The following is an 11812-nucleotide window of genomic DNA, read 5'->3' on the forward strand; positions in this document are numbered from 1 at the left end:
AAGCTCAACAAAGTCATTTCTGCAAACGAAGAGTGAAGCCCGACGATGACAGAGTCGATCTCTCCAACTAGGGCGATAGATCTGACGGCAAAAGCCCGATCGTCCCTAGAAGAAGCTCAACAAAGTCATTTCTGCAAACGAAGATCGAAGCCCGACGATGACAGAGTCGATCTCTCCTACTAGGGCGATAGATCTGACGGCAGAAGCCCGATCGTCCCTAGAAGAAGCTCGACAAAGTCATTCCTGCAAAAAAGAAAAAAAAAAAAAAACAAAAACAAAAACAAAAAAACAAAAAAAAAAACACAAAAAAACAAACAAAAAAGAGAATAAAAAAAAACACACAAAAAAAAAAAAGAGAAAAAAAAAAGAGAAAGGGAGAAGAAAAGTTTTCTATACCTTTCTGTCGATTGGATGAGGAATAAGCGTTGGATGAGGTATAAGTGAGTAGGGTATGAGTCTATTTATAAGCCCAACAAATCCAATTCCTAAAAGGATTAGGAATGATATTTAATTATTTTTTTAAAAACAAATCCAATTCCTAAAAGGAATAGGAATGATTTTTAAAAAAAATATATATATATAAAGAAAAGATAATCCAATTATCTTATTTTATTTTAAATTATTTCTTTTTTTTTTTGGATAAATCTCAAGTTTAACTTTTATTGAGATATTTAAAATATTTAAAAATGTTGAAATTTTTAAATATTTTAAATATATATATATATAAAATATATATATATATATATTCTCAATTCCAAAATTCAAGTTAAATTAACTTGCATATATGACCTCCTTTTTATCATGAATTTAAATCGGAGCCATAAATCCAACTTTACCTAAGATTGAGGACCTGATTTTTTTTTTTTATCTCAAATTAAAATTGGTCATTCCAAATTCTTATGCATCCCCAAGATAAATTAAGGTACGGTAGAAACCTTATCCTTATTTCAAAATTAAAATTTTGGTTATATTCCAAATTTTACTTTAAAAAAAAAAAATCATCATATTAAATTTTTTTTTTCCCTCAAATAAAATTAAGTGGGAAATAAAACTTTGAATTTTTTTTTAAGGTTTGGCCATATTCCAACCCTTATTTTAAATTTAAATCAAACTCACGTACTAAATTCATAGTTTGATTAATTTGATATGTTGAATTGAGTAAAAAAAAAAGGCTCGTACTTTGACTTCAAATTTATTTTTTTTCCGAGATTCATTCACCCATATACGTGCATAAATCTCGAAAAGGGGGCATTTGTTGAATAAGAAATTTTGAGACCAATCACAAGTTGCCACATCATTTATTAAGTTAATGATGAAAAGTACAAATAATTAAATTTGGGGACTAATTAAAATTGACACATGCTCCAAATTAAAGAGTTAAAATAAATAAATTGGTCATTCTAAGAATGCCACATGTTTTCATATTAATCGTTGGATTAAGTTAATCATTTTAGTTCAATTAAATATTATTTACTTGGACTAAGTTCAATTAAGCCAAAAAATAAGCTTAATTGAGCCCAAAGACTAAATATAACCTAAGTCCATATGGTTGAGCCCATGGGTCTGGTCCATGGACCAACCAGGTTCAAACCCATAAAGCCCACCAGTGAACTCTATAAATAGAGGAATTCTCCTCATTTGTAGAGGTTGGAAAATTTTGACTCTAGAAGATCCAGAGAGAATTCTTCCAAAAGCTAGAAGACTCCCTAACTTCTGAAGTTGACCACCCTCGAAGATTGAAGCTGTTTTGAAGATACAAACTTTCTTCCAAGACTCCAACTTCAAGAACATCACGTGCTCCGCTTCCTCAAATCAAGCGTAAGCATTCAACCAACTTGAAGAACATCACGTGCTCCGCTTCTCCAAATCAAGCGTAGACGTTCAACAAACTTCAAGAACATCACGTGCTCCGCTTCTCCAAATCAAGCGTAGACGTTCAACAAACTTCAAGAACATCACGTGCTCCGCTTCCTCCAAATCAAGCGTAGACATACAGTTGAGAGAGAATCAGAGGATCAAATTCTAGAGATTGAACCGCATCGCATCAAATCAACAAAAATACAACATCAACCTAAGTTTAAGTCCACGAATTAAATTTCTCCGGAAATCTCGTGCGAACAAATTGGCACGCCCAGTGGGACCATCTCTACCTCTCATCTCTCTCTCATCATCTAGATCTACAAGCAAATCAATGGCATCAAAGAAAGCTGCATCCAAATCTTCAGCTGCAAGCGACACCTACACGGGACCTATCACCCGTAGTCGTTCCAAGGGGATCATCCAAGGGCAAGACCAAGGTTCCGCCATCGCGCAGAGCATCCTGAAGCAATTGATGGAATCTCCTAAAGCTGGAATTGTCATCAAGGAAAATCCTCTATATAATGATTATGATTCTGCCTCTAGCAGGTCACTGAAAGAAGCACACCCAGATGTGATGTCCGTCATGATGGCTGATGTAGCAGTCGAGACTGCCATGGCGGAGATGGAGAGAAAAATTAATCTCCTGATGAAGGTTGTTGATGAACGAGACCACGAAATTGCAGCTTTAAAGGAGCAGATGCAGACTCGTGAAACTGCTGAATCGAGTCAAACTCCTGTCGTTAAAGTTGATGACAAAGGGAAGAACGTGGTACAAGAAAATCAGCCACAACAACAATCAACTTCTGTGGCTTCTCTCTCGGTTCAACAATTACAAGATATGATCACAAGCTCCATCAGAGCACAATATGGAGGCCCATCTCAGACTTCTTTCATGTACTCTAAACCATACACCAAAAGAATCGACAACTTGAGAATGCCGCTTGGATATCAGCCTCCAAAATTCCAGCAGTTTGACGGAAAGGGCAATCCAAAACAGCACGTTGCTCACTTCGTCGAAACATGTGAGAATGCAGGATCAAGAGGAGATCAACTAGTCAGACAATTTGTTCGAAGCTTGAAAGGAAATGCTTTTGAATGGTATACTGATCTGGAGCCAGAAAGCATTGAGAGTTGGGAACAACTAGAAAAGGAGTTTCTCAATCGCTTCTACAGCACCAGGCGTACTGTAAGCATGATGGAGCTTACAAATACGAAACAAAGAAAGGGAGAACCAGTCATCGACTACATCAATAGATGGAGAGCTCTAAGTCTTGACTGTAAAGATCGGCTCACCGAACTGTCGGCTGTAGAAATGTGCACCCAAGGCATGCACTGGGGACTCCTCTACATTTTGCAGGGAATAAAGCCCCGCACATTTGAAGAACTGGCAACTCGAGCTCATGATATGGAGTTGAGCATCGCCAGTAGAGGAACTAAAGATTTTCTTGTTCCTGAAGTAAAGAAAGATAAGAAAGAGATGAAAGGTGCTGAAAAGATAGTGAAAAGCACCTCGAAAGAATCTATGGTCGTAAACACAACCCCGCTGAAATTCTCCAAAGGAAAGGAAGCGAGGGTTGAAAAGAAGGATGATGGAAGCGAAAGGCGACGTCTGACTTTAAAAGAAAGGCAGGAAAAAGTTTACCCATTTCCTGATTCAGATATCGCTGACATGCTAGAGCAACTACTAGAGAAGCAGCTGATCCAGCTGCCAGAATGTAAACGACCTGAGCAAGCAGGAAAGGTAGATGATCCCAATTACTGCAAGTATCATCGGGTCATCAGTCATCCAGTAGAGAAATGCTTCGTGCTGAAGGAGCTAATTCTAAGGTTGGCTCGTGAGAAAAGGATTGAGCTAGATTTGGAGGAAGTAGCTCAAACAAACCACGCTGAAGTGACGATAATGTCTGAGGCTTCTTCGTCGAGATTGATTTTTGAGCAAAGGAAAAGCTTGGTCCAGTTCGGGACCTTTGAGCCTATAGTTGTCCAATTCTTTCAGGAAATCTCATACGAGGATCCTCAAGGAGAGAAAAGACCAATCGAAGAAGACGATGAAGGGTGGATAGTGGTGACCCACCGAAAGAAAAGACAGTCGATCCCGACCCAAAGAGAGTCTCGCTCTTACCAAAACTATAGAAGAGGAAATAAGACTCAAAAGAATAAGAAAAAGAAGAAGACTCATAAGCTTAAGCTCGTACATAATGAAGACATGAATTTCTCTCGACCTCAACGCTTAGTGACCTTGGCAGACTTCCTTCCAAAAAGCTTCCTTTGTGATCATCAGGATGAAGACCCAGAAGTCGTTGCGTGTCATGCTATCAACACAACGGAGGAAGAAATAATCCCTCCAAGATCACTAGAAGGAGAGGGAGTATCAAAAGACCTTTCAAGGTTTAATGTAGAGGATCTATTATCACTTCCTCAAGAGACCAAAACCATCCTTATTGATGCATTGCTAAATTCAAGAGCATCAAGTTCGAGTACTCCGACTATGACATATGAGAGTGGTTCTTATTGTATGTCTATAGACTTCTCAGATGAGGATTTGTTGTTGGGATCTAAACTTCATAATAGACCTTTGTATGTTTCTGGATACGTTCGAGAACAGAGAGTCGATCGAATCCTCATTGATAATGGCTCAGCTGTCAACATAATGCCAAAGTCGACTATGTGGCAATTAGGCATCTTGATGGACGAGCTCTCAAATAGCAAGCTAGTAATTCAAGGTTTTAACCAAGGTAGCCAAAGAGCAATAGGCATGATACGGTTAGAACTCATAATTGGCGACCTAAAGGCCAGTGCATTGTTTCATGTCATAGACTCAAGGACTACTTACAAGTTGTTACTAGGGCGTCCTTGGATTCATGGAAACGGAGTAGTAACTTCAACACTGCATCAGTGCTTCAAATTTTATCAGGACGGTGTAAAGAAGGTTGAAGCCGACTCTAATCCATTCTCAGAAGCTGAGTCTCACTTCGCAGATGCAAAGTTTTATTCAAAGAATAATAATATTTTAGAAGTTTTGCCTGCAGAAACCCCTCTTACAAAAGGAGAAGATAATTCACAATTGAAATCACTCGCAACCACAGAACCACATGAAAGTGCGAGAACCTTTAACTCTGGAAAGGGTGAAGCATACACTAGCAGCACAAAGGGTATGATCTTGAAGGATGAAAATGCTGCAAACACACCAGTTTTGCGTTATGTCCCTCTGTCAAGGCGCAAGAAAGGCGAATCACCATTCATGGAGTCTCCAAAAGGTTTGAAAGTTGGGGACATCGAAATCATAAAAGAAAGCTTCACTACACCACTAACTAAGATAGCGAAGCAAGAGGTAAAGGTAGATCTGGTGGAAGCAAACTTGCCCCAAAGGCGAACGAAAGACGGATTCGACCCCAAGGCTTACAAATTGATGGCGAAAGCAGGTTATGACTTCACAGCTCACACCGAGTTTAAAAGCTTGGAAATTCATGACCGACCTGAGCTCTCCTCAACTCAAAAGAAGCTTCTACGGGAAGGACATTCTATACCCGTGTCGAGAAAAGGACTCGGATACAAGTCGCCAGAACCGATCCGTATAACTAAAAAGGGGAAGGAAAAAGTGGTTGACATCAATCATATAACTATAGAGGAGGATGACAATACTGACGTAAAAGAAGGTGATAATCAGAGAATCTCAGTATTTGATCGAATTAGACCATCTGTTGCACGTCCCGTAGTATTTGAAAGGCTAAGCATGACAGAGGCAGAAAGAGAAAGGCTCCAGTCAGTACCAAACCTTGAGAGACATTCGGTCTTTCGAAGGCTAACTACGACTCCCATAAAGGAAGAAAGCACATGCCATGCCTTGACAACTACAAGACCATCAGCCTTTGAAAGGCTAGGTGTGTCTAAAAAGAAAAATGTACAAGCACCCCGTGCTCCGATTTTTAATCATCTCGGGGATAAAGGATCACACGACAACATTGATTCCAACATAGATACAAAGAAGAAGGAACCAATGTCTCGTGTGAAAGTTTGGCGTCGAATTAAGCATACAGATGTCGATAATTATCGTAGTAAGAAGTTTCCTTGCGAGACAAAGGAAAATGGAGAAATTCATAGCAACGTTCCTTCTCGCATGAAAAGAAAAACTTTTGTTACTCTCAATACAAGTCAAGGTTCGTTAAAGGTAAAAAGACATGATGTTATACTAACGAATCCTGAAAAAGAAGGGTCGGAACAAGGGGAATGTGAAACTTCATGTCATCACATCACCATTATTGAGGAATCAGAGACTGGAACTCATGAAGAAGACGCAGAAAATGCCCCACAAAGTTTAGAGGATGGTGGTCAATCTACTGTAGACGAGCTAAAAGAGGTGAACCTTGGTACAATAGAGGAACCACGTCCGACTTTCATTAGTGCGTCCCTCTCTAACGAAGAGGTGGATAAATATATGAGTTTGCTCACCGAATACAGGGACATCTTTGCGTGGTCGTACAAGGAGATGCCAGGACTTGACCCAAAAGTAGCAGTCCATCATCTTGCAATTAAACCTGGATATCGACCGATTAAACAAGCACAACGACGTTTTCGACCGGAGCTTATCCCTCAAATCGAGGTGGAAGTCAACAAGTTGATCGAAGCAGGATTCATTCGCGAGGTCAAATATCCAACGTGGATAGCAAACATTGTCCCTGTTAGAAAAAAAAATGGACAACTTCGCGTTTGTGTAGACTTTCGCGATCTGAATAATGCATGCCCTAAAGATGATTTTCCCTTGCCCATCACCGAAATCATGGTTGATGCAACTACTGGACACGAGGCGTTGTCGTTTATGGATGGGTCGTCTGGATATAATCAAATACGGATGGCCCTCTCAGATGAAGAAATGACAGCTTTCAGAACTCCAAAGGGAATATACTGTTACAAGGTGATGCCCTTTGGATTGAAAAATGCCGGCGCTACTTATCAACGTGCCATGCAGAAAGTGTTTGATGATATGTTGCACAGGTATGTTGAATGTTATGTTGATGATCTTGTAGTCAAAACAAAGAGACGACAAGACCATTTGAAGGATCTAAAAGTCGTGTTTGATCGCTTGCGAAAATATCAGCTAAGGATGAACCCTCTCAAGTGTGCGTTTGGTGTAACTTCAGGAAAATTTCTTGGCTTCATTGTAAGGCATCGAGGGATCGAAATAGACCAGTCCAAGATTGATGCCATTCAGAAGATGTCAAGACCTAAAAGTTTGCATGACCTAAGAAGTCTCCAAGGACGACTGGCTTACATCCGAAGGTTCATCTCTAACTTGGCCGGTCGGTGTCAACCTTTTCAAAAGTTGATGAGAAAAGGAGAAAATTTTGTGTGGGATGAAGCTTGTCAGAACGCTTTTGATAGCATAAAGAAATACTTGCTTACTCCCCCAGTGCTGGGAGCTCCAGTACCTGACAAACCACTAATATTGTACATTGCTGCACAAGAAAGGTCCTTAGGAGCATTACTGGCACAAGAAGAGGTAAAGGGAAAGGAGCGTTCTCTCTACTATCTAAGCAGAACATTAATTGGGGCTGAAGTTAACTATTCTCCTATCGAAAAGATGTGTCTTGCACTTTTCTTTGCCATTGATAAGTTGAGGCATTATATGCAGGCCTTCACGGTTCATCTAGTGGCAAAAGCAGACCCTATAAAGTATGTTCTATCCAGGCCAATCATCGCTGGACGCTTAGCCAAATGGGCGGTTCTACTCCAACAATATGACATTGTCTATATTCCCCAAAAGGCGATAAAAGGACAAGCGCTAGCAGACTTTTTAGCAGACCACCCAATTCCTTCGGATTGGAAGTTATGTGATGACCTACCAGACGATGAGGTTTTCTTCACAGAAGTTATGGAACCTTGGACTATGTACTTCGATGGTGCAGCTCGAAGAAGTGGTGCGGGGGCAGGCATTGTCCTCATTTCTCCTGAGAAGCAGATGTTGCCTTATAGCTTTGCACTTTCCGAATTGTGTTCAAACAATGTGGCTGAATATCAGGCTTTGATAATTGGCCTTCAAATAGCATTAGAAATCAGAGTGTCATTCATAGAGGTCTATGGTGATTCAAAATTGATAATCAATCAACTCTCGCTTCAATATGACGTGAAACATGAAGACTTGAAGCCATATTTTGCTTATGCTCGACAATTGATGGAAAAGTTTGATAATGTGATGTTAGAACATGTCCCTAGAGTAGAAAATAAGAGAGCGGATGCATTGGCAAATTTAGCCACGGCCTTGACCATGCCAGATGATGTAACTCTGAACATACCACTTTGTCAACGATGGATTATACCCCCAGTTAGGCCTGAATGTCAGGAAGTGAACATGGCAACATCCTATTTGATTGAGGAAGAAGATTGGCGTCAACCCATCATAGAGTATCTTGAACATGGAAAGCTTCCAAAGGATTCTCGTCATAAAATTGAGATACGAAGAAGGGCAGCACACTTCATTTATTACAAGGGAACTTTATATCGCCGTTCTCTTGAAGGGCTCTTCCTTCGATGTCTCGAAAAGGAAGATTCGGTAAAAGCTCTAAAGGAAGTACATGCAGGTGTTTGTGGAGCACATCAATCGGGACCAAAGCTTCAATTCCAGCTAAGAAGAATGGGCTACTACTGGCCTAAGATGATCCAAGATTCAATAGACTATGTGAAGAAGTGTGAGCCTTGTCAATACCATGCAAACTTCATACACCAACCTCCAGAACCTCTTCATCCAACTGTAGCTTCTTGGCCTTTTGAGGCTTGGGGACTCGATCTGGTTGGCCCCATTACACCAAAATCATCAGCAGGACATTCTTATATCCTAGCAGCAACAGACTATTTTTCAAAATGGGCTGAGGCCATTTCATTGAGAGAAGCCAAGAAGGAGAACGTGGCAGACTTTATTCGAACACACATCATCTATCGATACGGTATTCCACATCGAATCGTGACGGATAATGGAAAGCAATTCTCCAATAGTATGATGGACAAGTTATGTGAAAAATTCAAATTCAAGCAATATAAGTCATCCATGTACAACGCAGCTGCGAATGGACTAGCAGAAGCATTCAACAAAACATTGTGTAATCTTTTAAAGAAAATTGTCTCCAAGTCAAAGAGGGATTGGCAAGAAAAGATCGGCGAGGCATTATGGGCTTATCGAACGACTCATCGCACCCCTACAGGGGTTACACCATATTCGCTTGTTTACGGTGTGGAGGCTGTCCTTCCTCTCGAAAGGGAAATTCCGTCACTAAGAATGGCAGTACAAGAGGGATTGACTACCGAAGATAATGTGAAGTTACGTCTTCAAGAATTAGAAGCACTTGACGAAAAGCGATTAGAGGCTCAGCAAGCATTGGAATGTTATCAAGCGAGAATGTCCAAAGCTTTTGATAAACACGTTAAACCTCGCTCCTTTCAAGTCGGTGATCTAGTGCTTGCCGTAAGGAGACCGATCATCACAACAAGGCATACAGGAAATAAGTTCACACCTAAATGGGATGGACCTTACATTGTTAAAGAAGTTTATACAAATGGTGCATACAAGATCGTTGATCAAGACGGACTACGAATTGGCCCAATCAATGGTAAATTTCTTAAAAAATTTTATGCTTAATTTTGTTAGGTAAAAAAAAATTTGTTCGCACGAGATTTCCGGAGAAATTTAATTCGTGGACTTAAACTTAGGTTGATGTTGTATTTTTGTTGATTTGATGCGATGCGGTTCAATCTCTAGAATTTGATCCTCTGATTCTCTCTCAACTGTATGTCTACGCTTGATTTGGAGGAAGCGGAGCACGTGATGTTCTTGAAGTTTGTTGAACGTCTACGCTTGATTTGGAGAAGCGGAGCACGTGATGTTCTTGAAGTTTGTTGAACGTCTACGCTTGATTTGGAGAAGCGGAGCACGTGATGTTCTTCAAGTTGGTTGAATGCTTACGCTTGATTTGAGGAAGCGGAGCACGTGATGTTCTTGAAGTTGGAGTCTTGGAAGAAAGTTTGTATCTTCAAAACAGCTTCAATCTTCGAGGGTGGTCAACTTCAGAAGTTAGGGAGTCTTCTAGCTTTTGGAAGAATTCTCTCTGGATCTTCTAGAGTCAAAATTTTCCAACCTCTACAAATGAGGAGAATTCCTCTATTTATAGAGTTCATTGGTGGGCTTTATGGGTTTGAACCTGGTTGGTCCATGGACCAGACCCATGGGCTCAACCATATGGACTTAGGTTATATTTAGTCTTTGGGCTCAATTAAGCTTATTTTTTGGCTTAATTGAACTTAGTCCAAGTAAATAATATTTAATTGAACTAAAATGATTAACTTAATCCAACGATTAATATGAAAACATGTGGCATTCTTAGAATGACCAATTTATTTATTTTAACTCTTTAATTTGGAGCATGTGTCAATTTTAATTACTCCCCAAATTTAATTATTTGTACTTTTCATCATTAACTTAATAAATGATGTGGCAACTTGTGATTGGTCTCAAAATTTCTTATTCAACAAATGCCCCCTTTTCGAGATTTATGCACGTATATGGGTGAATGAATCTCGGAAAAAAAATAAATTTGAAGTCAAAGTACGAGCCTTTTTGTTTTTACTCAATTCAACATATCAAATTAATCAAACTATGAATTTAGTACGTGAGTTTGATTTAAATTTAAAATAAGGGTTGGAATATGGCCAAACCTTAAAAAAAAATTCAAAGTTTTATTTCCCACTTAATTTTATTTGAGGGAAAAAAAAAATTTAATATGATGATTTTTTTTTTTAAAGTAAAATTTGGAATATAACCAAAATTTTAATTTTGAAATAAGGATAAGGTTTCTACCGTACCTTAATTTATCTTGGGGATGCATAAGAATTTGGAATGACCAATTTTAATTTGAGATAAAAAAAAAAAATCAGGTCCTCAATCTTAGGTAAAGTTGGATTTATGGCTCCGATTTAAATTCATGATAAAAAGGAGGTCATATATGCAAGTTAATTTAACTTGAATTTTGGAATTGAGAATATATATATATATATATATTTATATATATATATATTTAAAATATTTAAAAATTTCAACATTTTTAAATATTTTAAATATCTCAATAAAAGTTAAACTTGAGATTTATCCAAAAAAAAAAAGAAATAATTTAAAATAAAATAAGATAATTGGATTATCTTTTCTTTATATATATATATTTTTTAAAAATCATTCCTATTCCTTTTAGGAATTGGATTTGTTTTAAAAAAATAATTAAATATCATTCCTAATCCTTTTAGGAATTGGATTTGTTGGGCTTATAAATAGACTCATACCCTACTCACTTATACCTCATCCAACGCTTATTCCTCATCCAATCGACAGAAAGGTATAGAAAACTTTTCTTCTCCCTTTCTCTTTTTTTTTTCTCTTTTTTTTTTGTGTGTTTTTTTTTATTCTCTTTTGTTTTGTTTTTTTGTTTGTTTTTTTTGTGTTGTTTTGTTTTTTTGTTTTTGTTTTTGTTTTTTTTTCTTTTTTGCAGGAATGACTTTGTCGAGCTTCTTCTAGGGACGATCGGGCTTCTGCCGTCAGATCTATCGCCCTAGTAGGAGAGATCGACTCTGTCATCGTCGGGCTTCGATCTTCGTTTGCAGAAATGACTTTGTTGAGCTTCTTCTAGGGACGATCGGGCTTTTGCCGTCAGATCTATCGCCCTAGTTGGAGAGATCGACTCTGTCATCGTCGGGCTTCACTCTTCGTTTGCAGAAATGACTTTGTTGAGCTTCTTCTAGGGACGATCGGGCTTTTGCCGTCAGATCTATCGCCCTAGTAGGAGAGATCGACTCTGTCATCGTCGGGCTTCAATCTTCGTTTGCAGAAATGACTTTGTTGAGCTTCTTCTAGGGACGATCGGGCTTTTGCCGTCAGATCTATCGCCCTAGTAGGAGAGATCGACTCTGTCATCGTCGG

General features: G+C 38.8%; 1 protein-coding gene across 1 annotated transcript; it reads left to right on the forward strand.

The window, feature by feature from the left end:
- Positions 1-2140: 2140 nt before the first annotated feature.
- Positions 2141-9507, forward strand: LOC116403508. The gene has a single exon (XM_031884708.1). It carries the CDS (start codon positions 2192-2194, stop codon positions 9485-9487), a length of 7296 nt encoding a protein of 2431 aa, XP_031740568.1. The 5' UTR covers positions 2141-2191; the 3' UTR covers positions 9488-9507.
- The last annotated feature ends 2305 nt before the right edge of the window (positions 9508-11812 follow it).

The sequence above is a fragment of the Cucumis sativus genome, chromosome 4, assembly GCF_000004075.3.
Source record: "Cucumis sativus cultivar 9930 chromosome 4, Cucumber_9930_V3, whole genome shotgun sequence".
Taxonomy (NCBI): Eukaryota; Viridiplantae; Streptophyta; class Magnoliopsida; order Cucurbitales; family Cucurbitaceae; genus Cucumis; species Cucumis sativus.